Below are 27,941 nucleotides of genomic sequence, written 5' to 3' on the forward strand. Positions count from 1 at the left end.
AGTCTTTTTTTAAATGCACGCTGATATGACAGCTGTCACATATAATCTAACAAAATTGTTTCAAATAAAGTTGAAGACAACTAAGTGCTACTAGAGCCATCTTACGGAAAAAACAAAATGAACATTTTGGCCAACCCAATAGTTGCTTCCTAGATTTTACTCCTGCTTGGAATAAGTTATTTATGAATGAATCAAGGATTTTTTTCTGGAGGATTCCAGAATCCCACTTTGTTTCCCCTTCCAGTCACTACCGCTAGCCCCTAACAATCAGTACTCCTACCTCAGGCTCTGTCAAAAGTAACAGATGTCTTCCTAACATCTATCACCATCAATTAGTTTTGCCTGTTTTTAAACTTTACATAAGTGAAACCATACAGTTTGTGCTCTTAGGTCTGGCTTCTTTTGTTTTGTTCAATATCATGTTTTTGAGTTTCATCCGTGTTGTGGCGAGTAGCAGTAGTTCATCCATTCTTGCTGCTGTATAATAGTTCATTGTTTGACTATACCACACTTTATTTATGCATTCTACTGTTGATGGACATTTGGCTTGTTTACAGTTTGCTGCTTTTATGAATGCTGCTCCTGGGAACATTCTCATACATGTCTTTTAGTGCATATCTTGTCATATTCATTTCTGTTGGATTCCTAGAAGTGGAATTGCTGGGTTGTGGATGACACATATATGTTCAGCTTTAGTAGATACTATCAGTTTTCCAAAGTGGTGTTACCAGTTCACACTCCCACCAGCACTAAGAGTTCCAGCTGTGCCACATTCTCACCAGCACTTGGTATAACTCACTGCATTTTGATTTCTGCTCTTACCACTCTGCTGAACTGCCCTTGCCAAGATAAATCTGACAATTTTTCATCTTCATGTTCTTTGTCCATTTTTCAGCATTGATGAGCTTGCCTATCCATCCTTGAACTGTTCTATTCCTTTGGATTCTGTGATACCAGTCTCTCCTGTTTTCCTCCTACCACTTGGTCACTTCTTCTCAGTTTACTTCTCAGCTCTTTATCCTCTCTTCATCCCTTAACTGTAAATGTTCCCCAAGGTTTATCTTTAGTTTCTTTCTTTTAACTCTATTATATGCTCCCTGGGTGATTTTTATCTACTTTCATGGCTTCATTTGCCACCTATATGGGGAAAGTGCCCAAATTTATATCTCTGGTTCAAATCACTCTTCTGAGTGCCAGACCTGCTTATCCAGCTATCTACTGAAATATTCCACTTGGATTTCCAAAGATACCTTGAATGTGTATGTATATAAATATACCATAATTTATTTATTCTATTGTTGATGGACATTTGGGTTGTTTTCAGTTTTTTGCTATTTTTTTCTTCTTCATGAAAATTTATTCCTTTTCCTACGTTTTCTGTTTCAGTGAATAGTACCACATCTACCCAGTTGCCCAAGCCAGCAACTTAGGAATTTTTGTTTACTACTATACTTTACCAACTCTCATCATCAGCCCACCCTATTTACTCAGTCACAAATCCTGACTATTATCATTCTCAACAACAGCTTCTTATTTGGTCTCTCTGTCTACCTCAAATTTGTGTCACTCTTATTTTAAATCCTTCAGTGATTCTCCCTTGCCTGTAACTTGATGAAGTCCAAGTCTCTTAGCATGGAATACTGTGGCCTCTGTGATCTGGCCCTTACTGTTCTTTTTCATTTTACATCTCTCCTCTTCACTTCTGTGCTCCAGCTTTGATGAACTACATTCAGCAACTCAGATGTATCATGTTCTCTTTATATACCCTGTGCCTTTCTAATTACTTCCACTTCTTTTTTTGCCTGGCTAACTCTTATTTGTTCTTCAACCCTAAATTAGATCTCCCAAGCATTCTTTTTTTTTTTTTTTTTTTTTTACCTTTTTTCCCCCCAAAACATTCTTTTGAGAAACATTTCCTAACTGCCTCTAAGAAAAGACAAATCGTTCACTACTCAGCTCTTCCATTAGACTGACAGCTCCTTGAGGACAAGCACTATTTTTAAATCCTTTTTTGTAACTTTGGTGCCTAGCACGTGGAGGCATTCCTAAATACTTGTTGGCTAAATAAAATGCTCCGAATTGAATAATTTAAATTGAGCATAAAGTACCTATTGTTATGCACACTGCTTTTTTATTGTCTTGTACACACTTTTTGATTTTGATTTTGATTCGGAGGTCTAGATACTGAAGAAATAATACTTTGTTCTATAAAGTACCTTATACCTTGGAGTCCCATGTGATTGGCACAAATCTGGATTTGCCCTCTCTATGTCAGATTGGTGGGAATTCTAGCCTTAGAGTCATAGAATGGCTCATGGAATCTCTGTAAGAAACTTGGCAGCTTCAGGCTACTTTGGGAGATTTCTCTTAAAAATAGGGAAAATATGGAGTCACCTCACTCTGTAGGGGAAATGTTCATTCCACAGTGGTAGAAAGTAGTCTTTGTTAAGAGTTCTGGATTGCAGGGTTCTCAGAGGTTCCACAAAACTTATCAGTTGGCGCTTTTAAAGTCTTCTTTTGCCTTTGGACCTATAACAGCTTAAAGTTCTTTAGTCTTAATGAGAGAGGAAGGAGAAACACCCAGGTTACCCCCTGCCCTTTCTGACGGGACTTAAACAAGTATGTACTTAGTTTTTATACTTTAGAATAATTTTATATTAAGTGGTATTTTTAAAAACATATATTTCTTAATCATCTGTGTTAATTGCAGGGGTAGGGGAGAGAAAAGGAAACTCATCCTCACTCTTTGCTTATTATCTGTTGTGGTGACTATCTTTATATAACGGTTAGTGTGATACATAATCAAATGTAAGATTGTGGTGTTCAAGCCCACTCCTTGGGTAGGGCAAATGGGGTGGTCATCTTGGACTTTGCCCTTGTTGGTACAGGGTGAGGAGTAATCCCCCCTTACTCTTCTTTTCTAAGTACGACTAAAATTCAATTCTAAACGTTTTGGAAGGGGGAATGGGGTGGGGGGATTGGGAGTAGGCATGAAAGGGGCTCCTGGGGTGCTGGTAATGTTATACTTATATGTTCACTTTGATAATTTATTGATCTATACATATGTTTTATGTACTTTTCTGTATATGTCTTATGTCAATAAAAATCTTTTAGACAATTCAATTTAGAAATTTTTGTCTTTAAACATTTCTCAAGGAGCCTATGAAAGATGTTAATGGTGAGGCTCTTTTTAAGTGCCATTAGTTTTGCATGGTCCACTATGGGTTGAGGAACCTTGCCCTTGTGGTGTGCAGATTTTAAGTGGGGTTGGAGAATAGTGAAGGGAGAAATTAGTGTGGGCAAGAGTAGTCAGGAAAAACAAAATAGTTATTCATTCAGTAAACATTAACTGAGCACGAACCATGTACCAGGTGCTGTGCTGACATAGAAAACTTGAATGAGACTGGAGGTCAGAGTTGGAGGGAAAAATAAGATCTAGGTTATAGATCAATAATCCTGGTTATAGATCTCTATTTGTCTTTACAGAATAATAAAAATAGCAAGTGCTTATTTAGCATTTCTTGTTTACTAAGAGCTTTACGTATATTAACTTTTAATCTTCACAATAACTCTGAGATAGGCCCTACTGCTAATATCTCATTTTATTTCCTCTAATAGATGAGGAAACTGAAGTACAAAGATGCTTAAAGTCACTCACCTAGGAAGTAGTAGAGCTAGGATTCAAGCCCAACTGTCTGGCTCCCTGTTTCTCTGTTCAAAATTACTGTGCTATGTGAAACTAATGCAAAAAATATTGGAAATGTAGGTTGACCTGGAGACACTATTGGAGATGGTCAGTAATCCTGCTTCTGGTACTCTGTGGTTTATGTATTTTGGAGCTCTGTGTGAATGCCTTTTCTTCTTTTTACAGACATGGCTGGATTCTGCCAAAGAAATAAAAAAGCAGGTTCGTGGTAAGTGAATATAGCCCTTTTTCTAGCTCTTTCTTTTTTTTTAGTAGGTCAGAGGATTTCCAACCTTTTTCTGGCTGTGAGTCACTTTAGAATTCTGACTATGGCAGATGGCTTTGAAATTAAGATAAAGCCTTCCTTTGGAAGGTAGAGATTCCATAATAGAAAGATACGGCAGGGGTAGACACTATTGAGATGTAGGTCAGATCTTGATGATTTTTTTTTTACAACTAGGCAAAGTGGGGGAAGATAGGAATGATTGAGAGAAACAGAAGGTGGAAACAAACAAAGAATAGAAGAGAAAAGGATATGGGAGTCAGTTCTCAAAATGGTAGTGATTGAAACTGTAGTAGCTTACGATTGGGAGTTTGCTGCCTGATCCTGTTCCATTTGAATTGTTCTGGACTATTGAGTTCTAACCTTCTCCATGTTTTCTTCTCTATAGTTCTTTTTTGTCCCTTTTCAACCGTCTTCTTCCAAATTGAAGTATGTAAGGAACTGTGGAAGGAAAAAAAAGAATAGAAGAAATTCCTTGCCAGTGACCCTTCTGTCATTGTGGCTTTCTCTTACCTCCAAGCCCTCTGGCATATATTACTGCTGAACACCCTGCTCAGACTGGTGTCCTGGGATAGATTTTTCTAGGTTGAAAAAAGTCTAGATTAGTATTTTGTAGCCTCAGGCCCAATGGGCTAAAGGGTAGAGACTTTACCCACCGCCCCCACCCCCACCCCCCCAGTTATGACTAGATGTCCTTTTAGTTTAGTTTATTTTTGAGGAAACTTGTAGGAACTGCAGTAGATGTTATTCATCATGATTAGTAAGTTTTAACTGTATTACCTGAAAACAAGTTTTATTTTTCATTTGTTTCTTAAAAGAAAAGACTTTTGTTATGGTGAAATGTTTTCTTTTAGACCCTATTTATTTATATTTCTTAAGATAGAGAAACAAAATACTACTTTGGCCTGACAACTCTCCATATTTGCTCTCTGCCTATAAAATCTTGTTTTAAAATGCAAGTCAGAGTAAAAAATATTCAGAATATTTGAGGCATGACAACAAAAAACATGATTCCAAGCCCCTTTCAATGAAGATACTTTTAATATTCAATATTACTCAGGAATAAATGATTGTACAAGAAGACTCTTTAGGAAGAAAAGTTAAAACAGAGTTTATGATGAGTGGAGAAGACTATCTAGTAGATTATCTTCCAGGCTATTGAAAAAAAAAAGAAAAAAAAACTCTTGCTAAGAAAAATAACCTAAGTGTTTGTCATTTTAAAAAAATTTACAAAATAATAAAACCTCTTCCTTCAACATGGGAAAGAAAAACCGTGTCTGTAACACAAACTTTAACATCAAAATGTAAATATTTCATTGAGCCAAAGAGAAGGTTGACATTTATCTATTGCAAAGATTTTGGGTTTTTTAAAAATAGTTTTCATGGGCTTCCCTGGTGGCACAGTGGTTAAGAAGCCGCCTGCCAATGCAGGGGACACGGGTTCGAGCCCTGGTCTGGGAAGATCCCACATGCTGTGGAGCAACTAAGCCCATGAGCCACAACTACTGAGCCTGCACTCTAGAGTCCACGAGCCACAACTGCTGAGCCCGTGTGCTGCAACTACTAAAGCCCGCGCACCTAGAGCCCACGCTCCGCAACGAGAAGCCACTGCAATGAGAAGCCCATGTGCCGCAACTAGAGAAAGCCTGCGCACAGCAGCGAGGACCCAACAGAGCCAAAATTAAAAATAAATAAAATAAATAAATTTATTTTTTAAAAAAAGCCCTTGAGTTTAAAAAAAAAAAAGTTTTCATCATACAAGTAATATATACCCATTGTGAAAAATTTAAGCATTATGAAAATATATCATGAAGCAAGTAAAAAACCTGTAAATCTATCCTCCAGATATAATCAATGTTAAATTGGTATGATCTGTAGGATTTTTTCTAGGCATATATAAATTTTGCTTTTCAAAAATACAATTATGTTATACATTGTTATATATTGTATTTTCTGTGTATTATGTCATACGTAGTTTTAAAATTTTTAAAATAGGTGATATAAATATGAGGTATAAAATTAAAAGATACAGATGAATATAATACAAGGTAAATCTTCCTTCTTCCCCTGTCCTTTAACGAATTTCTTGTGTTCTGTCCAGAGATGTTCTGAGTGTATATAGACATACATTTTAATATAAATATGTATTTAATGCATACATTATATTTTATATATAATATACTTTGTAAATATATTTTAATATAAATATGTATGCTCTGTATGTATTTAATATACATATCAATCTTTAACATAATTTGTATACTCTTTATATTAACATATATCAATTTATTTCATTTGTTAAAATTTTTTTTTAATGATTATAAAGTTGTAGCACTGTATATATATAGAGAGAGAGAGAGTGAGAGAGAGAGAGAGAGCCAATCTTACTGATGGATATTTTGGGTTGCAGTAAACATGTATTGAATATATATGTATATGTACACTTAGATGTATCTGTAGTAAATTGCTAGAAGTAGAATAAAAAAGTATGAATGCTTAAATTTGTAATAGATATTCACCAGCAAGATTTTTTCCATATTTCAAAAAATATAGAAAAGAATGGAGGCTAATATAACAAATACCCATGTACCCATCACCCAGAATTAACATGTGTTAACTTTTACATTTAAAATAGAACAGTACAGGTAAGGTTTATCTCTTTTGTTTTCCTCCTAGTCCCATCCCCTTCTCTCCCTATCCGTAGAAATCTGTTTTCATGAATTTGAGGTGACTCAGTCCATGTTTTTATATTTTTCCTTCATATATCCATACCCATGTACAATAGATAGTATTGCTTCGCCTGTTTTTTTGAAATTTCCCTCGGACCTAACAATCCCTTTGAACCTTCTTCTAAGGTTTATCAGTCTCTCTCCCTTCTCCCAGCTTAATATTTAGCTTTGTTTAACTTCCTTGGTTCTGAATAAGAGAGATCTCCCCGGCTGAGTCAGGCTAGCAACTTCCACCTCCTTCTGGAATAGTACAGAGCAAAAGCAAGAAATACTTATACCTTCTGAAAAATACTGATATATAAAATAACACAAACTGTGTTTCAGAAATTCTATAACCCAGGATATGCCCCTTCTAAATGTATCCTCCTCTCCTTCCCCTGCAGAAGTCACCACTGTCCTGAATTTTGTGTTAATGATTCCATTGTATTTTTTAATGTTTTTTTAAAATTACCTAATGTATGAATGTATACCTAAAAATATTGTTTTACCTTTTTGAACATCATACAAATTGAATTATATAACAGTTAATCATCCATGACTAGCTTTTCTTATAAACATGATTTTGGAATTCATCTCAGTTGAAAAGAAAATTTCACAGTGATATTCTCTGAATTTTTTCTTTTCTTTTTTTCTTTTTCTTTTATTTTTGGCTGCACTGTGCGGCTTGTGGGATCCTAGTTTCCCCACCAGGGACTGAAGCCGGGCCCTGGCAGTGAAAGTGCCAAGTCCTAACCACTGGACTGCCAGGGAATTCCTCCTCTGACTTTTTTCTCTTGTATTCTGTTTCATTTTTAAAAATGCTGATTTTGACCCATTAAACTGATTTCACAATGGATCATGATCCACAGTTTAAAAAACCCCACCAGGACTTCCCTGATGGCGCAGTGGTTAAGAATCCGCCTGCCAATGCAGGGGACACGGGTTCGAGCCCTGGTCCAGGAATATTCTGCATGCCGTGGAACAATTAAGCCTGTGTGCCACAGCTCTAGAGCCCGTGAGCCACAACTACTGAGACTGAGTGCCACAACTACCGAAGCCCGGGTGCCTAGAGCCTGTGCTCTGCAACAAGAGAAGCCCCTGCTTGCCGCAACTAGAGAAAGCCTGTGCACAGCAACGAAGACCCAACGCAGCCAAAAATAAATTAATTAATTTAAAAAAAAACCAACCCACTGATTTAGGCTTAAAGTGGAATTGCTAGATTATAGAGTATGTTTATTTTTAGTTTTACCAGGTATAGCCAAATTGCTCTCCTTTAAATTGATTGTAATAGTTTACATCCCCACCAATAGTGTATGAGATAGTTCCTGTTTTCCTGTGTACCCAGAAGGCAGGAATTTTTTTTCAATTATTAATTTTAAAAATGTTTGGACACAATTTCAGACTTAGAAGTTGAAAGAATGGTACAAAGAATTCCTGGGTACCCTTCTCCCAGATTCCTCAGATGTTAATATTTTACTATTTTATCTTTTCTCTTTATCTACACACACACACACAACACACACACACACACACACACACAACCTTTTTTCTGAACCATTTAATAGTAAGTTGCATCGTAGCAGCACCATTCACAATAGCCACTTTTTTCTACCCCCAACTTTCACAGTTGCTTTCTATATGCACTGTTCTTTGCCTTGCTTTTTTTTTTTCACTTAACAGTATATAGTGGCGGTGTATCTTTTCTTGCCAAATAAATACATTTAGGTTGTTTCCAGACATTTGCTATTACAAACAATATCTTATACCTGTATCATTTGACCACGTTTAAGTGTATGTTTAGATACATTTATGAAAATAGAATTGCTAGGTGAAAGAGTATATACATTTTATGTTTTGATAGATATTCTCAATTGTTCTCCGTAGTGTTGTACCAGTTTACACTCACATCAGCAATAGAAAGTGCTTATTTTCCCCACCAATCGTGGGTGTTATCAAGCTTTTTGTATCAGCTCAAAGAGAAAAAAAAAAATCACACTTTGTAAACTATTGCTGATTTGCTTTCTTTAATGCTAGTCTTCCTGTACTATTAAAAAATTGCCATTTATATGTTATGAAATAACTGAATTTGTGTTTTAAGTTCTTAAATGCTGAATTCACATTTATTGAACATTCTTTTAGCTGTCTTGTTTCCCATATTGATTTGCTCTAGTCAGTACATTTTTAAAAATAAATTTATTTATTTATAGCTGTGTTGGGTCTTCATGCTGCACGTGAGCTTTCTCTAGCTGCAGTGAGCAGGGGCTACTTTTCGTTGCAGGGCACGAGCTTCTCATTGCGGTGGCTTCTCTTGTTGTGGAGCATGGGCTCTAGGCGCGTGGGCTTCAGTAGTTGTGGCTCGTGGGCTCTAGAGCACAGGCTCAGTATTTGTGGCGCACGGGCTTCGTTGCTCCGCGGCATGTGGGATCCTCCTGGACCAGGGCTTGAACCTGTGTCCCCTGCATTGGCAGGTGGATTCTTAACCACTGTGCCACCAGGGAAGCCCTCTAGCCAATACATTTTTTATAGGTAGCATAGAAGTCACCTTTTTTTAATGTCTATATGGGAATTATAAGTTAACAATGATTAGATTATTAACATTAACATATCATAATAATAACAACAGATGGTATTTTACAGTATTTGCACTGTAAATATTGCCTCCCCATCCCCTTACCCTTTTTATGAGAAACAATTATGGGTTGCTTTTCTAAGTTCCATTTAAAGTTTTTGGGATGTGAAACATTAGAATTGAGTTAATGGTAAACATTAGGATTGAGTAGATTTGAGACAAGTTTGTTTTATTGTCTGGAATTTGCCTTTTAGTTCAAATTTTGAAGGAAAATATCAACCATTTCTAAGAGACTCCTGTATTAAATATTTTAGCATGCTTAAAAGTGCATATTCATTAAGACATTCAAACTATTTCAAATTTTAATTTGCATATGGTCATTGCCAGCCAACAGCAATAAAAATGATATTTGGAGATGAAATGCTGTGAATGCAAAACAGGACAGTGTTTGAAACACAGATGTTTGTTATAGGGTAGTAGAGTCCAATGGTTAAAAGCATGGGATTTGGAGTAAGAGAACCCTGGATTCACTAGCTATGTATTTTCTTAAGCCTCTGTTTCTTCATAAATAAAATGAACTAATAGTAGCACCTACCTGTATATAAGAGGGCTAGCTTACCTGGCATGCAATAAGTACTGAACAAAATGTAGCTCTTAGCATCATAATCAATCATACTTATTTCTGACTGAGACCAGGCCCTACTCTTTGGGAAACTAACAGTCATGTTAGAAAAACCTTGAAGGGGTAGCACTTAGCTGGAAAAATTGAAATGCATTCTCCACTTAACTTTTACTCACAATCTCTGATTTTCATTGTAGATAAAAAATATGAAACACTTGTATGAGTCTTAGGATTGAATTCTTGTAGTTTTCATACCTAAAATATTTTCATTAGAGCTATAGTTTCTAAGAGCCACCTATATTGCCTCTTCCTTCTTATTTCTAAAATAATCTCCTAATCTCACCCATATTAATGGGAAGAATGCTTTTGTTTATTTGAGGTAATGTTGAGAGATGTCACAAATAAATAATGCCAACACCAAAAGAAAACATCCATGGATCACTTTGAATGACCTCTGAGGACCCAGAGTGGTATATAGATCACATTTTGAAAACCATTGCTACAAACATGTTCACCTATAGGATGGTTTCCTTTATGTTATTTTGCTTATATTGTTTTATAAACAAAGCTATTATATTAAGTCAGGTAAAAAAATGAGATACTCTTAGATGGTGTCTAAACAACTTTCTTCTTTTTCTTTTTTAAATAAAAATAATATTTCATCCACAAAGCATGAAAGTATTAGGACACCTCAAGAAAAAAAAGAGTTTTTTGAATATTTTTAGGTATTTCTAACAATCAGAAACTTAGGCACAAGCATAAAATTCTTTTGTGTTTATTTTTACAGGTGTCCCTTGGAATTTCACATTTAATGTAAAGTTTTATCCACCTGACCCAGCACAGTTAACAGAAGATATAACAAGGTAAATAATTTATTAATAGTTAAATATGTAATAAGTAATCTCATTATCATAAGCTCTGGGAATTTCTTCATTCAGAATTGAAGAAAAATGATGAGCTATTAAACCTAAGATAAAAAGTTTCTGGTCACTTCAAGGCAGGCTTGCAAATAAGTGATCCTAAAAGCCTCAAATATCTGTGACTCGCCTGGAGAAAATTGGTAGGGAATTAACCTTGCTTATCATGGGTATTATGCCATGCTGTGGACAGGGAAGCTATAAACCATACTATCCTCCAAAGGAGAAGACACAAATATAGTGGCAAAACAGCTCTGCTGTTTTTTTGTTTGTTTTAAATACTCCTCTCCCACCATGCTGTTTCTTAAGGGATCAAAAAAGCTAAAGTCTCAGTGTTATTATTTTTTCTTCCTATTCCCCTTTTAAATTGTATGATTAGGTACATGAACTGAACCTTCCTCAGTAATTTCTGAGCCCACTTAATTTATGAAATAAATCTTGTACTCTTTAAAAATAGCTTACTGATTCCTTTTTAAGAAAGTGGCCTTTATTGGATTCTATATAAATACTGAATTAGCAAAAAAGGAAAAAGGAAAAACAGTATACAGTAAAGAATACTACTCTACGTATGTATATCCATAGCATCTTGCATAGAGCCTTATACATAGTAGGTATTTGGCAAATGTTTGTTCAATTGAATTGTTGGTTGTTGAGAAACTGCTTTCTAATTCTGATTTTGCTGTCAACTATCTGATTTCAGACAAATATACACTCTCTAGGCTTCAGTTTTCATCTCTCTCAAATAAGAATAGTCTAAGACTATTAAAAGGTCTGCTTGTTAAGTACTGTGAAATGTCTATGCCATTTGAAAAAATTATTCTTTGTCCAGTTATCCTTAGTACATTCTTGACATTGAGATGCCATATCTCTGCCTGAAAAAATTGTCTTGGTTATTGCTTTTTCACAGGTAATATTTGTCTCTTAGAGTTGCTACTTATTCATATTTCTTCATTAAGGTTTACTATATATACAACAAAACAAATCCCTAAAATTCTGTACTAATTACCTACATTTTAGAGGAGTTTAAGATTCTTATGATTTGATTGGCATTGCTCTGACTTTTTAAAAAAGATGTATGTAGTGACTAATCATAGATAGCAAAAATGGTTGCTGGTGCATATGTTGTTCAGCATCTAATTATGGTCAAATCAAAGATATGATTCTAATTAATATAGGAGTTTTCAATTTAATCATACCTCCCAGCTTTCCTGTTTGGTAAAAGAGTCTGAACTGGTTCACCCAGTCAGAACAAGGGCTAAGGAGCTCAGGGCCATGGGTGTGAATACCATATGGTGTGTCTGACATATGTAGGGTCACTCAGTTTGTTGGACTTAACTGTTTCAACCACCATCTGAATTCCCTATAGTTTAGCATACAGGTGGAATCGGTCTTACAAGATGATAGTGTGTGGAAGGCTGCGTGCAATTTAAGCCCATCTTGGAGGAAAAACATACCAAAGAACGTTCATATCCTAGTGAAAATGTATCAGTAATGTCATCTTTGTATATGAAAGGCAGTATCTACGCATTTGGCAAAGCCACGTGATAGAAAAGAAAGGACCCAATTTGGGGGCCAAGCAGCCTTTATTACTATCTGACATTGAAATAGTACAATGAACAACCATATACCCTCTACCTACACTGAACAATTATTAATATTATCTCATATTTACTTAATCATTCTTTTTCTTTCTCCCTCCCTACCTCTCTCTCCCGTTTTCTTCCTTTTTCTCTCTCTGTATTTTGTTATTGTTTTTGTTGCTGACATGGTAACATCTTTTCTCTTTGGCTGTAGGTATTATTTATGTCTTCAACTTCGGCAGGACATAGTTGCAGGACGTCTGCCCTGTTCATTTGCAACCTTAGCATTATTAGGTTCTTATACCATCCAGTCTGAGCTGGGAGACTATGACCCAGAACTCCATGGTGCAGATTATGTTAGTGATTTTAAACTGGCCCCAAATCAGACCAAGGAACTTGAAGAGAAGGTCATGGAACTGCATAAGTCATACAGGTAAATATGTCTCCAGGATTTGTTCTGTGTTTACTTTGACAGTAAGTTTAAACCCTTGACCTGGGATTGATTCAGTGTTTGCCTTAGTGGGAACTGGTGCCATAGAAAGAGTCAGCTTGAGCTCAGTTCCCTCCCACTTCTTTGGGAAAGTCATTTAAACCCTCTGAACCTCAGTTTTCTCATCAGAGTAATAGGTGTTGCATTGTTGGATGAAAACTAAATGAGGTAATATATGTAAAGCACTAAGCACAGTATCTGGCACATAGTAGGTGCTCAATAAATGGTAGCTATTATTATTATTGCCTTACCTTTTTTTTTTTCCAGATTTTAAATGTATTATGCTGTATTAGATGCTTTGAGATCTTTAGAGCAGAGGTTCTTAACTTGGGGTCTATGTACATGGATAGACTTCAGAGGGCCCATGAAACCCCTGAAGGTATTTTTAAAAGTCTTTATTGAATTCACTAATTTTTTTTTTCATGGAAATAATTTGTTAATGTTGGAAGGTATAACACAGTGATCAAGAACAAGTTCAGACTGAGCTGGGTTGAATTCTTGGCTCTGCTTGGTCCTGGCCTGTGACCTTGGGTAATTCACTTAATCTCTCTGAGCCTCAGTTTCCTTATATGTCTGATAGAGATCATTACCTCAGAGGAAATAGGGTGATCCATAGGATTAGAAAAGGTAATATGTGTAAAAACTTAATATAGCGTCTTACATAGTAAAAATTCAGTAAATGTCAGCTAATATTAAAGTCCCAGAAAAATTTGTGTTTCTTCCTACCATACATCCCATTCTTATCTGAGTGACTTGTTATAGCTAAATTTTACAAGCTGCCTTAGCATATTAAGGAGACTGTCTGATCCTGGCCTTGAGTTGGTACCCTGAATTATGTTAGCATGAGTTAGGCTAGGATGCCCCAAAGGGTCATACTGCTGAGAAGTCCAGAGTGGTCTTAGTAGGCTTTTCATGGTAGGAACAGGTATTCTATTTGGCCGTTGAGCCATCTTATTTTCCTTAGAGTGGTTCCAATAGGATTGCATGGATTGAGATGCCTCAAATGAGAGAGTTTGAACTCAAGGTGCCCCAATTCTGGTTGCCTTATTCTCCCTGTAGGTTCCGGTCCCGCAGTCATGAGAACCATAATGAGGACTTTAAAGTCTACAACCTACATAGCAATAGTCTTATAACTATCACCTTACTCTCCTGAGGTCACACTGTTTCTACAGAGAACTGCTGAGGTTTGCTTTTCAAGTGTGAGCGTATACATTACAGTGCTCTGATATCTAAGACCACTAATATATGACTTTCAACTAGTTGATGATTGTAACTTAAGCATGTTGTATTGTCCTTAAATATGTTTTTAATATACTTATTTATATTCTGATTATGATTCTAGAAATTTATATATATATACATAAAATATATAATTACACACACATATATATACAAAAGCAAGTAGTGGAAAGAAGCAATCAATTAAAATAATTTGATTTGTTAAAATGTCAGGATTGTAGGGAAATGTTCTTTTTTTCTAATAATTTAAAAATAATTTTTACTGGTAGTGTAATCTTTGAGCAATCAATAAAATGGTAAAAGAAAATATTTTACTGCTGCTGTGGAGCAAAACAGCAGAAAATAGTGGTATCAGATTATGATTGATACCTAACTTCTGTCTCTGATGATTTTTTTTTTTTTAAGGAGCCCCAGTTTATCTATCACTCAGCTTCAACAGTTATTACCCCTGTAGCTTTCTTGAGTCATTTATTCCCCTCCATATTTTTCCCCGACAGTATTTTAAAGCAAATCATATAATTTCACCCATAAAAACTTAAGTATATACCAGGATACAGACTTTAAGAACACAATACAACTATCACACCTAATAAAATTAACACTAATTCTTTAATATCTGATGATTATTTTAATGGTTATTTGATCATAGTAGAATTTCAGGTTTGGGAGGACTTTATAGTCTAAATCTCATGCAATGCTTGATTCTCCTTTATAGCATTGTTACATAATCATCATAACATTATAAGCAGCTAATTATTGTGTGTCTGTTATTATGTGCCAGATACTATGCTAGGCACTTTATGTATAATATCATATTTAACGTTTATAATCACCCTTTGAATTAGGCCAGCTCTTTTCTTTCTTTCTTTTTTTTTTAATATAAATTTATTTATTTATTTTTGGCTGTGTTGGGTCTTCGATGCTGCACGCCGGCTTTCTCTAGTTGCCGCACGCTGGCTTTCTCTAGTTGCCACGAGCGGGGGCTACTCTTCGTTGCGGCACGCGGGCTTCTCATTGCAGTGGCTTCTCTTGTTGTGGAGCACGGGCTCTAGGCGCATGGGCTTCAGTAGTTGTGGCTCGCGGGCTCTAGAGCGCAGGCTCAGGGGTTGTGGCGCATGGGCTTAGTTGCTCTGTGGCATGTGGGATCTTCCTGGACCAGGGCTCGAACCCGTGTTCCCTGCATTGGCAGGCGGATTCTTAACCACTGCACCACCAGGGAAGTCCCAGGCCAGCTCTTTTCATATGGTGTTGTTTTACAGACTGCCGGCAGTCTCCAAGATTCTTTTTTTTTTTCGTGTATTTATTTTTATTTATTTATTTTTGGCTGCATTGGGTCTTCGTTGCTGTGCATGGGCTTTCTCTAGTTGTGGCGAGCGGGAGCTACTCTTCGTTGTGGTGCGCGGGCTTTTTATTGTGTTGGCTTCTCTTGTGGAGCATGGGCTCTAGGCATGCGGGCTTCAGTAGTTGTGGCACGTGGGCTCAGTATTTGTGGCTCGTGGGCTCTAGAGCGCAGGCTCAGTAGTTGTGGCACACGAGCTTAGTTGCTCTGCGGCATGTGGGATCTTCCCGGACCAGGGCTCGAACCCATGTCCCCTGCATTGACAGGCAGATTCTTAACCACTGCGCCACCAGGGAAACCCAGTCTCCAAGATTCTTTTAAGGGGTCCATGAGGTCAAACTTATTTTCATAATAATACTAAGATTTTATTTGCCCATTTCACTGTGTTGAAATGGTGGAGCACAAATCAAAGCAATGGCACCAAACTGTACTACTAGTCATTTTATGCTTCACCAACATTCACTTTTATTTTTATTTATTTATTTATTTAAATTGTCCATTTTAGCCCTTTTTTAAAATTAGCTTTATTTATTTATTTATTTTTCTTATTTTTGGCTGCATTGGGTCTTCATTGCTGCACACGGGTTTCTCTAGTTGCAGCAAGCGGGGGTTACTCTTCGTTACTGTGTGCGGGCTTCTCATTGCGGTGGCTTCTCTTGTTGCAGAGCACAGGCTTCTAGGCATGAGGGCTTCAGTAGTTGCAGCATGCAGAGTCACTAGTTGTGACTCGTGGGCTCTAGAGCGCAGGCTCAGTAGTTGTGGCGCACGGGGTTAGTTGCTCCGCGGCATGTGGGGTCTTCCCGGACCAGGCCGCGAACTCATGTCCCCTGCATTGTCAGGCAGATTCTTAGCCACTGTGCCACCAGGGAAGTCCCACACTTTTACTTTTTTTTTTTTTTTTTTAAATTAATTAATTTATTTATTTATGACTGTGTTGAGTCTTCGTTTCTGTGCGAGGGCTTTCTCTAGTTGCGGCAAGTGGGGACCACTCTTCATCGCGGTGCGCGGGCCTCTCACCATCGCGGCCTCTCTTGTTGCGGAGCACAGGCTCCAGACGCGCAGGCTCAGTAATTGTGGCTCACGGGCCCAGTTGCTCCGTGGTATGTGGGATCTTCCCAGACCAGGGCTCGAACCCGTGTCCCCTGCATTGGCAGGCAGATTCTCAACCACTGTGCCACCAGGGAAGCCCCACACTTTTACTTTTTAACTTGCAGTTAAAAATTAAAAAATAAAATAAAATATTTTTAAACCTGCCAGTTCACCTAAAAATTTTCATGATGAAGCAGTAAAGAGTATTGATTTTATTAAATCTGAAATACATCCTGTTTAATATTCTGTGTGATTTAATGGGAAGTACACAGAAAGCACTTCTGCTGCATACTGAGGTACTTGTCTTGAAGAAAAGCACATGTGTAATTGTTTTGAGTTCTCAGCTGCATTAGCCAGTTTTTGAATGCAACACCTTTTTTTTTTTTTTTAATTTATTTATTTATTTATGGCTGTGTTGGGTCTTCGTTTCTGTGCGAGGGCTTTCTCCAGTTGCGGCGAGCGGGGGCCACTCTTCATCACGGTGCGTGCAGGCCTCTCACTATCGCGGCCTCTCTTGTTGTGGAGCACAGGCTCCAGATGCGCAGGCTCAGTAATTGTGGCTCACGGGCCCAGTCGCTCCGCGGCATGTGGGATCCTCCCTGACCAGGGCTCGAACCCGTGTCCCCTGCATTGGCAGGCAGACTCTCAACCACTGCGCCACCAGGGAAGCCCTGCAACACCTTTTTTACTTGAAAAAGTGACTATGATTATTCAGACTTGGTTATTTGGCATACATTTCCTCAAAAATGAAATGAGCCAGTCCTTTAAGGATTGCTAAATGACTGATAGTATTTGTTGTTAATGACAAAATTCAAGCTTTCAAATGAAAATTAGAATTTTGGAAAATTTGTATTTGCCATCATGATCTTGACAGGTTCCAAATACTTAAACGACTTTTCTGATGAAGTTGGTGATTATTTTAATGAATGTGATTCTTTTCTTGTAATATTGTACAATGAAATGTGTCAACATTTGGAAAACTTGCATTACTCAGCCAACCAGTATTTTTCAGATATGAAATGCATGATGTTACAAAATCATGCATCTGTATAAAAGGCCCATTCAAAATGCAAGATAGACCAATGGATTTTAATGTAATATGGTACAAAAAGTTCATTGATATGTTTTCAGATTTCACATTGCAACTAACCTTTAGGAAACTGCCATTGTTAAGTTTTGGTGTAGTATCAAAGAAGAATATTTTTAATCATCAATTCTTCCTTTTCCAACTACATATCTGTGTGAGATCAGGTTTCTTCATATATTACAACCATACAAAATATTGCAACAGATTGAATACAGAAGCAGGTAGAAAAATCTAGCTGTCTTCTAAGCCGCACATTAAAAAAATTTGTAAATATGTAAAGCAATGTCACTCCTTAACTACATTTGGGGAAAATACTGTTATTTTTCACACAAAAAATTTTTCATGTTAAAATATGAGTCGTTTATTGTTATTCAGTAGGTCCCCTACATACAAACGAGTTCCGTTCGGAGAGCGTATTCGTAAGTCCAATTTGTTCGTAAGTCCAACAAAGTTAGCCTAGGTACCCAACTAACACAATCGGCTATATACTGTTGCTTTTACGCTTGCTTCTGGACATCCTGGGCTTGAAATAAAGATACTGTACTGCTATACTCTACAGTACTGTGCAAAGTACACAAAAGCACAACCACTTGTAGAGAATGCAAGCACGTGACAATGTATGCCAGACACGTGAACTAACTTATGTGATTGGACATGCAAACGCACATTCACATCTTTGAAAGTTCACAACTTGAAGGTTCATAAGTAGGGGACTTACTGTTCTTTAAAGATTTAATCAATAGTTTTCAATTTTATTAGTTTTAATTTCTAATATAGTAAATATTGATAAAAATAACTCACATTAAAAAAAAACTCTTTAGTCAATATTATGACATAGCATGAGTGTGTTTCATGTTTGGTAATTGCAATCATTGTTGCTTTTGTTGTGGTCATCCATTTACAATGCTTGGTGTCAGTCTATTTATCTCTTGTAAAAATAAAATACAGTGTGTGTGGGGGGGGGGGGAAGAAAAAAAAAACTCTTTAGAGTCCTCAGTAATTATTGAGAGTGAAGGGATCCTGAGGTCAAAAAGTTTGAGAACCCCTGAGTTAGGCAATAAGACAAAAACCTGGGCTGTGGAGTCCGCCTGTCTTGCTTTGAGTTCAGGCTCCACTCCTTATTAGCTTTATGACTCAGCAAGTTATTTAAACTCTCTAAGTTTCAGTTTTTTCATCTGAAAAATAAGGGTGATGATGTGAATTTTGTGATTGTTAAATTAGAAATTCATGTAAAGTGCTTTGCACAATGATTCCTATTCCATTTTACAAGTAATGAATGTGAGTCTGGGTTTAGAGAACTGCTCTTTGGAACTAACTGAGTTTAAACCCAAATAGGTGAAACGATCTCAGAGGACAGGTGGATATGGTCCAGTTGATGTTCTGTGAGGTATACAGATAGAAATTGAGCAATAATCGATTTCCATGATTAGAAAATTTAGAGGTCTGTCATCTTGGAATTTACTTGCTCCTGTTTGTAAAGATTGGCAATCCTCACAAACAGAAAGCAAAATGGAAATTTTAATTATGTCCAACAACGTGACATTTTAACAGTCCAAAGAAACTTCTGCTTAGGCAGAAGCATTTACTATGCATTGAAAAATACAAGTAAATACTACCCTGCTCCTCAGATAAATAGAAGATAGCCTATGTACATGGAATTCTTAGTAGTGGCCCTTTGCCTAGACAGAGACTATGAAGCTATAATTAACACTAAATTTACAGTAGCAAATCAAGCTTTAAAACAAATTGTCCTCCATTTTTGGGGACTAAGATGGTATGTAAAGTTGTCAGTTGTCCCCCACTTAATTATTTGAAACCACAGTCCTTAATTAGAAGATGCAACAACATTATTAAAAGGCTGTCACAACCCCGCCAGATGAAAACTGCTGACCACAAGCATGTAGACCCCAAATCAGCTGAAACCAGAAGATGGGTGATGCTTGAAACTTCACCTTGATGCCAACCAATCAGAGAATTGTCCATGAGCTGATCATGCACCCTGTAGCCCCCTCCCTCACACTGCCTTTAAAACCTTTGTCTCCTAACCAGCAACTTGGGGATGGTTTTAGGACATTAATCCACCGTCTTCCCAGGTTGCTGGCCTCCTGAATAAAGCAACTTTTCCCATTAAAAAAAAAAAAAAAAGGCTGTCACATAACATTGGAACTCACTGAATGGCTCTATATCCTCACTCCACTTGCTCAAAATAAATACAGGGAAATTTTGTTATAACTTCTCTTTTTAATGAGCGAAAGTTAACCAGTGCCAAAGCTCCCTGGTTAGGTACTTCTGTAAGCTGCAGTAGTTTCAAGTAGTAAATTATTAGGTGGTACTGAATAAATTCAGGACAGTACTCCTAATGGCTTAGAGCTGTCTAATCTCTTCCCAGATAGTTTGTTACTACTTTCAAGAGTCTTCAAACATTTAGGAAAAACCATAGTCTTTAAAATGTTAAGTTGAAAATAATTTAAGTTTAATTTGTGATTTAAATTTGTAAAATACATGTTTGTATTTATGCACAGGTATCTGTGGTTGGTGGGATTATGGGAGATTTTCTTCTTTTTTTTTTCTATGCTCTTAAAGATATTTTCCAAATTTTATACAATGAATGAATGATTTTTATAATCAGAAAAAGCTTCCTGAAACAATTGTGTTCTAAAGCCGTTAGATGGGATAGAGCAAGGTAGTCATCCATGCTGAGAGGCAGTCTGGCTGGGGATATTGGGGCCTAAGCAGGGTGGGGAGCATGTTCATTGTGGGGGCCAGCCTGGCAGGAGAAGTCAGAGCTCAAATAGGATGAAAAGGCAGTCTTGTGGACACGTGGTTGTGGTTATCACAGGCAGAGCAGAGTGAGAAGGGCATCCATGTGAGGGTAAGGCCTGCAGAGGGCATCCCTATGGGATGGTACCTGATACAGGTGTTGAAGCCTGAGCCGGGTGAAGAAGATGTCTGTGGAAGGGGTAGCCTAACACCAGGAGTCAGAACCTGAGTGAGGTAAGGAGGACTTGTGTGGGGAGCAGCCTAGCATGGAGAATTCAGAGTCTAAGCCAGTGAAGAGGGCACCCACGTGGAGGAGGGGTCAGTGGCAGCAAAGAGAGATTGGTTGTGTACAGGGGGTTGATCAAATGAGTCAATGTATTGTATTAAGGATAATGGGAGCCAGGTTTCTGACTGTCAGTAAAGGGAGATACAAATTAGAGTGAGAGAGAAATTAAAATGAACCCTGTGGTATTGCATCAAAACTGGAGGGTTCAATGTAAACTCATTGTTTCCAATAGATAGATGGATGGATAGATAGATGATAGATAGATAAGTAGATAGATAGATAGAGATGTAAATAGGTATACACACACACACACACACACACACACACACACACACGCACGCATACTCACATACTCTGACTCTACGTTGTGCCAGAAGGAGGTGCTCAAAAAATGATGGGAAATGGTCAGAGGGACACAGAATCCAGCTTAGAAAGGCTCCCACTAACCAAATCTGGGACGATTTAAGCACTAAAATAAATAAGGAAAATAATTGATTATATTACATTGAATAAGCTGAGAATCCCTGAGTCCATACTGATATAAATGAGTGAATAGATTAAAAGTTTGACAAGGAATAGACTATTTCCAAATACATTCCCACAGAATATTTATTAATTACAAAGAGGTAAAGAGGAATTTCATGGAAGAGAAGCCCGGCAGACATTGCTGATCAAAATGAACATCTCCTGGAAGAGACAAATTGAAATCATGTTCCCCCTGATAGGATGCAGTGAGAACACAGGGTCACTTCTGTGATATTCCTGTGAAAGATGCATAACTTATGGGGTCAATTTATGGAGAAACATCAGACAGGCCCAAATTGAGGGGCATTCTATAGAATAACTGGCCTATAATCTTTAGAAGTTCAAGATTAGGAAAGTCAAAGAAAGACTAAGAAACTTTTCCAAACTGAAGAGGATGAAAGAGAGATGAACTAAATGAAACTCCATGAGGCTTAACTGGATTCTTCTGCCATACGGAACATTTTGGAAACAACTGGGTAAACTTGAATGGGGTCTGAGGATAAGATTGAAGTAATGTATTACTGTTTATTTCCTTGTTTTCAGAGTCCTGTGGAGGTTATGTAGGAGAATGTCCTTGTTTGTAGGAATTACACACCAGAGTACTTGGGAGTGATTGGTCATCAGGTTGACAATTTGCTCTCAAATGGTTCAGGAAAAATTGTTTGTATTGTAGGTAACTTCTAAGTGTGTTTCAAAATTTTTTTAGTTATATAAAAAAATGTTAAATGCAAAGCATCAACCAAACCTCAAATATAAATATTATTTTCAACTAACAAGGAAAGTCATAGTTTTAAAGATCTCTTCTTACCACCTGCCCTTAATACAATTTTTTTTTAATTTAATTAATTAATTTATTTATTTTTGGCTGTGTTGGGTCTTCGTTTCTGTGCGAGGGCTTTCTCTAGTTGCGGCAAGCGGGGGCCACTCTTCATCGCTGTGCGCGGGCCTCTCACTACCGTGGCCTCTTTTGTTGCGGAGCACAGGCTCCAGACGCGCAGGCTCAGTAGTTGTGGCTCACGGGCCTAGTTGCTCCGCGGCATGTGGGATCTTCCCAGACCAGGGCTTGAACCCGTGTCCCCTGCATTAGCAGGCAGATTCTCAACCACTGCGCCACCAGGGAAGCCCAATACAATTTTAAAGCATGCTTACTTATTAGAAAAGCATTTAACTACATAGTTTGAAATTTAAATCTGTATTCAAATTGATTGACCCCGTTAATGTCCCTTAGAGTTGGAGGAGTATGGGGAAGATTTCATCATGATTGCTTCATTTAATGTCTTAAAACTTGTCTTCAAATTCAAGTGATTAAAATTATTTCTCTTTTATGAGTTGCTTATGATGTACCACTGTACCATCAGAAACCTAAGCGTGCAATAATAATAAACATTTATATTTTACAAAGCAGTTTCACAAGCATTATCTCATTTTATCCTACTAGTCACATTCATTCATTCAGCAAAGATTAAAAAAAAAATCATTGCCTATACTAGTCTCAGGAAGTAGGTATTATTATGTTTCTTACTTTATAGTTAGGAGACTGAGGTCACCACTCTTAAGTTCAGGAGCCAGGATTCCAGCTGCAGTGATGTGACAGGGGTCCTGGCTAAAGCCTGCTGCCCTAAACTGAGTCATAACTTGCCTATGACCATGTAATCCCTCCATGCTTGTTTCTTCATCAGCAAAGTGAAAGTGTTGGACTCTATAATCTTCAAGCTCCATTCCAGCTTCGAATCCTAAAATTCAAGCCATCAATAGTACTAACACTAACAACAACAAAGAAAAAAAAACCAAAAACCCATAGAATGGGAGTAACCTTAACTAGAAAAGTACATAATTTATATGAGGAAAAAAAAAACTACAAAAATTTCCTGAGATGTTTTTAATGACTTGAATATACAGACTTGTATATGTGTTTATTTTCCCATTCTCCTTTTTTGTGTTCAATTTCAGAGTCATTAATAAAGAGCATTCAGGTATGATGGTTTAGCGCTTGTGGAAGGAAGTTTTTATTCTGAGATGCAGAGTCATTAACAAATCTGCAGTTTCTTTCCTGAGATTTTTTTTTATTGGGGGGGGGTGTTATTCCAGGGAACCCTTTGTTCTTTTTAATGAGGATAAAGACAGATGGGTTTGGAAGAGACTTTCTCTTGTTAAATGAATAGGTCACTGCTGCTTTAGATAGCTTGAGGCTGGCAGTCTTATGGGAAATAGACATTTACATGGTTTTTCCTTGGGGGTATGGCTGCTTTATTGTTACTATGAAGTTTTGTTTGATTGGTCTGAATTGCACAGCACTAGGAGTAATATTTTTTTCTTCAAAGCTCAGCATAACAGCTCATGAGCACTTTTCAAAAGAGAAGAAAGTTATAAAGGAGAAGGAAAGACTGTCACAGTGAGTGTTTAGACAGTGAGGCTGATTGTTTTCAAACAAATTTAATTCATTATATGCCTAGTAATGAAGACATCTTAATAACAGAGAAAGCAGCCCCATTATCTACATGCCTCTATTAACCAATTTATTTTGTTTAGGTTAGTGGGCAGGACACCATCTGTTACCAGAAATTTTCATCAAGCCTGCCCCCATTAAGAATCCCCAGTTAAGCAACTTCAGCTGCCCTCCTGTTTAATTTCCATATTAACTCAATTCAGGGAGAGGGAGAGAAAAAGGCAGCTAAGAGGATATTGTAAGTTGTACCATGCCCTCAGAGGATTTAATTTGGTCACCTCCTTGGCAAGATAAATTAGTGGGAGGAGTTTATGTGTGTGGGAGAAAAGGGCTAAGGAGAGGGAGGGGCAGAACTGATGGTGGATGAGGTAGCTTTAAAGAAATTTAGTAGGTTTTTATTTTTTAACTTTTTTTTTCTGATAGCTTTTTGGTGACTTTTTGTTTCTCCAAGGTCTCTTTTTCCAAGGCATATTTCAATTATTTAGACACAGGTAGTGATAAGAGTCCTTTTCCATACATAATAGGCTACTTTTAGGACTATGAAATGTATCTACATACATATTGGTATGTATATGTTTATATGTTTATATAAAGTACAAGTAATATACAAATGTTATTATTGTAAATGTTGACACTGTGACACTGAAAGTCTTTTTGTTTTTCTTCTATCAAAGGTCCATGACTCCAGCTCAGGCTGACCTGGAATTTCTTGAGAATGCCAAAAAGTTGTCTATGTATGGTGTTGACCTTCATAAAGCAAAGGTAATGGTAACTTTGGCCTTTATTAATATGCATGTATCAGACCTGTGTCATATAATATTTCTTACCAACCTTTATCTGGGGTATTACAAAACGTTCAGAGGAGATAGTAATTCTTGTTGGAATTTTGAGTCTATCAGTTGAACCAGTCAAGTGTATTAAGTGTATCAATTGAATTGCCCTTTTACAATTCCACCATCAGAATGAAGTTTCACACCTAAGCAACTGTCAGGATCAAAAGATATAGCACCGAGAGCAAAAGAAATGATAATTTCCTAAAATGCAGATACATTTGAAAATATAGAGTGACAGTGAGGCATGTTTCACAGAAAACATCACCTATATCAGAATCACCCGGGGTGTTTATTAAATATGCAGATTCCTGAGCTCCTCCCAGATTTACTGAATTACTTTGGAGGAGAGACTAAGTCTCCAGATTTAATGAATATCCCAAATGATCCTCCTTCATGCTTGAATCTGAGAATCATTGGTGTAAGGTAGTGGTTCTCAAAGTGTGGTCTCTGAACCAGCATTTAGCATCGTCTAGGAACTTGTTAGAAATGCTCATGTCAGGTCCCATCCCAGTCTCACTGAATCAGAAACTATGTGGGTGGAGCCCAGCAGTCTGTTTTAACAAGCTCTCCAGGTGATTCTAATGCACACGGGAGGAACCACAGTGGCTCATTTGAGAACCACTGGGTTAGGGATTTGGAAACTTGAGCTTTCATCCTAGTTCTACCTAATACAACCTAACACAATGAATACTTAAGGGATGTCGCTTGACTTCTCTCATCTTCAGCTACTGAAATGGCTGGGGAGGTTGAGGAGTTTGTGAGAGAAAGAAAGGGCTCAAGGAATGATCTGAGGTTCATTTAGAGAAATTTAACTAGGATGCGTGATGGGGAATCAAAACCATGTCCAGTGAGAAACAGGCAAAGGAATAGGGATACTTAACCCACAGAAGGGAAAGTTTAGGAAAGATATAATGTCAGTCTTCATGGATTTCAAGGATTAACTTGTGAAGTAAAGATTTTACTATGGCTCCAAGATATAACACTAGAGCCGGTAAAATGAAAACTGCAGGGAAATACTTTTCAGCCCAGCTGGACAAATTGTCTCACAGAGCTATTTCAAAGATGGGATGGGCTACGTCAGAAGGGATTGAGTTGTCTATCACTGGAGATATTCCAGGTTAGGCAGAATAATCACTTGGTAGGAATTTAGAAAAGGACATTCAAACATTTGGCGGGTAATTGGACTAAAATGACCTTTCAGGCTTCTCCCAGCCTGCATATCTGTATCTGAAGTTTCTTCCTTATTTACATTCTAATAACTAATAAAATTTCATTGCATGTTAGTGAGTTTTCTTAAGATGTTGCTCTGGATTGTTTTGGGCTGGGTACTGTAACTTCTGTGAATCTCAAAAGTAGATGGTAAGAAGATCAGATCAGGTCCAGAACTGAAATTGTTAGGTTTTGCTTCTCAATTTCTGCTGGAGGCTGGTGTCAATTCAGTAATTATCAGGATTACATGAGGAGTCAGGCAGCATATTTCTACAGCAAATGTTGTAAAGCAAATTGTTTCTCCAAAACATATAGTTAAAAGAGAGATGTAGTTGTACCCACAGCCTTTAAAAACTTAAGGGGCCATCTTCTGGGAAATTCTGTTATGTAGTCATCGAATTGAAGCTGAATGTAATTTCTTCTTCTCTCTATTGTGCTTGTACATAACACACGTAGGCACTAATATGTTTCTTTATACTCATTTTGGGAAAAGGAGCAGTCTAGAAGCATATAACTCTGGTTTTTTATTACTTATCTAAATAAATGGTTATCTGTAGAAATTAACTCAGGTGAAATTTATTTTCCTTGAATTACAGACATAGATGATTAATATTATATATTTAATTAAAATTTTTTCTTTAATAAAAAGGTGTGCAAATATGGCTTTATTGGTAACTTACCGTTCCTTTTTGACCTGAGGATAATATTTATAACTTACTATACTTAAAAAAAAAACTTACTATACTTAACATCAGTAATTATAAAAATCTGAGTTCTCTCATACTGAGTTTATAAGGAATAGAGTCAACTCCTATACTTATCATGGTTTTTGGAGGGATGACCACTTTATCATAGAAAAACAAGAATTATAGTTGTGCATGTATATTTGGTAGTATGCATAGCCCTATGCCCTGGCCTCCAGGAAGTCCTGTGGTCTGCTGACTTAAACATACATGTATAGGACATGCAGCTACCATAGCTACCATAGTAATTATTTGCTGACTATGATAATGATAGGTTTGAGTACTTCAGAACTGGGAGACCAAAATGCCTGCCCTAGGATTTTCATATACAGACAGGCATGGTAAAAATAAATTAGTGTCTCTTTTTGAATTATTAAGGGAAGCCTTTTTGGAGGCTGCATAGGCTCAGTTTTATGAGAGGAGTATTGTGAAGGTAGATGAGGTGCAAGCCGAGTGACATTTCACAGTGGCTTTGAGGGGTGGTGATGGTGGCTGTATTACTCCTCATAGCAGTCGATTCCTTCAGTGGGTAAGATGTGTGTATGTCCATGTTTCTTGGACAAAAGAAAAGCAGATGTTCCCTCAGTCACTAATAATGAGCGAAATAATTGATAGTAGTGGTTGAAGGTTTAAGCTTAGTGTATGTTGTTACTAAAATACCTTGAAATTTCCTAATTTATCAACCTACATGAATCAAGATTTTTATAAATCTGAAGCAAAGAATTTACTAATATTTGCCGTAATAAGTTATGATTAATAATGTGGGCAGGTAACAAACTCAGTGTAAACACTTACTGAGCATGTTGTCAATAACAGTATTTGGAGTGATACAGCAATAATTTAGATACAGTTTCCACCCTCAAGGACTGAATTTTAATTTTTTTCTAGTTGTTTTCCTCATTATAAAGGTGATATATTAATAATATATATATATATATATTATCCATACATAATTGTATGTGCCTAGAAAATAGGATAATCCTGGAAATTATCAAATCAGTACTGGTTACTGTTAAAGAGTGTGGGAAGAGGAGGGTAGATTTTTTAAAAATTTTACACATTTCTGTATTGTTTGAATTTCTTACATACATGTGTTAGTTTTTTCATATTTGAATGCTTTTTAAAAGATAATACATGTTTATTGTAATTGGAAAGTATAGAAAACTGAAATGAAAAGTTGTTCATAATTGTACCACCTAAAGAATGCCATTATTAACATTTTGGTGTATTCATCTTTCTTCTATGTATATTTTTTATATTGTTGGAATCAAATTATGTATGTAATTTTATCCTGCTTTATTTTGCTTAATGTCACAGCATAATTATTTTCCCATTTATCTCCCAAATTCTATTTAACTGTTTTAATGGCCACATTGTATTTCACTATATGGATGAACAATAATTTAACCCTAATGCTAGGATACTTAGGTTATATCCAGTTTTTCACTCTTATAACATTCTGAACATTATCATGTGTAAAGCTTTTTCTGTGATTTGAATGAATTCCTTAGAACAGATTATAGAAATAGAA

At 36.9% G+C, this 27,941-nt stretch overlaps 1 protein-coding gene across 29 annotated transcripts in view; it reads left to right on the forward strand.

The window, feature by feature from the left end:
- EPB41 (erythrocyte membrane protein band 4.1) overlaps nucleotides 1-27,941 on the forward strand; it is a 202,403-nt gene that overhangs the window by 91,825 nt on the left and 82,637 nt on the right. For all 29 annotated transcript variants that reach the window (XM_059917090.1, XM_059917026.1, XM_059917016.1 and 26 more), the window contains 4 exons: nucleotides 3,872-3,914; nucleotides 10,655-10,730; nucleotides 12,579-12,797; nucleotides 24,300-24,387. In XM_059917090.1, coding sequence (XP_059773073.1) covers nucleotides 3,872-3,914; nucleotides 10,655-10,730; nucleotides 12,579-12,797; nucleotides 24,300-24,387 — 426 coding nt within the window. The remainder of the gene's footprint in view (nucleotides 1-3,871; nucleotides 3,915-10,654; nucleotides 10,731-12,578; nucleotides 12,798-24,299; nucleotides 24,388-27,941) is intronic.

Source organism: Balaenoptera ricei, chromosome 1 (assembly GCF_028023285.1).
Source record: "Balaenoptera ricei isolate mBalRic1 chromosome 1, mBalRic1.hap2, whole genome shotgun sequence".
NCBI classification, from domain to species: Eukaryota; Metazoa; Chordata; class Mammalia; order Artiodactyla; family Balaenopteridae; genus Balaenoptera; species Balaenoptera ricei.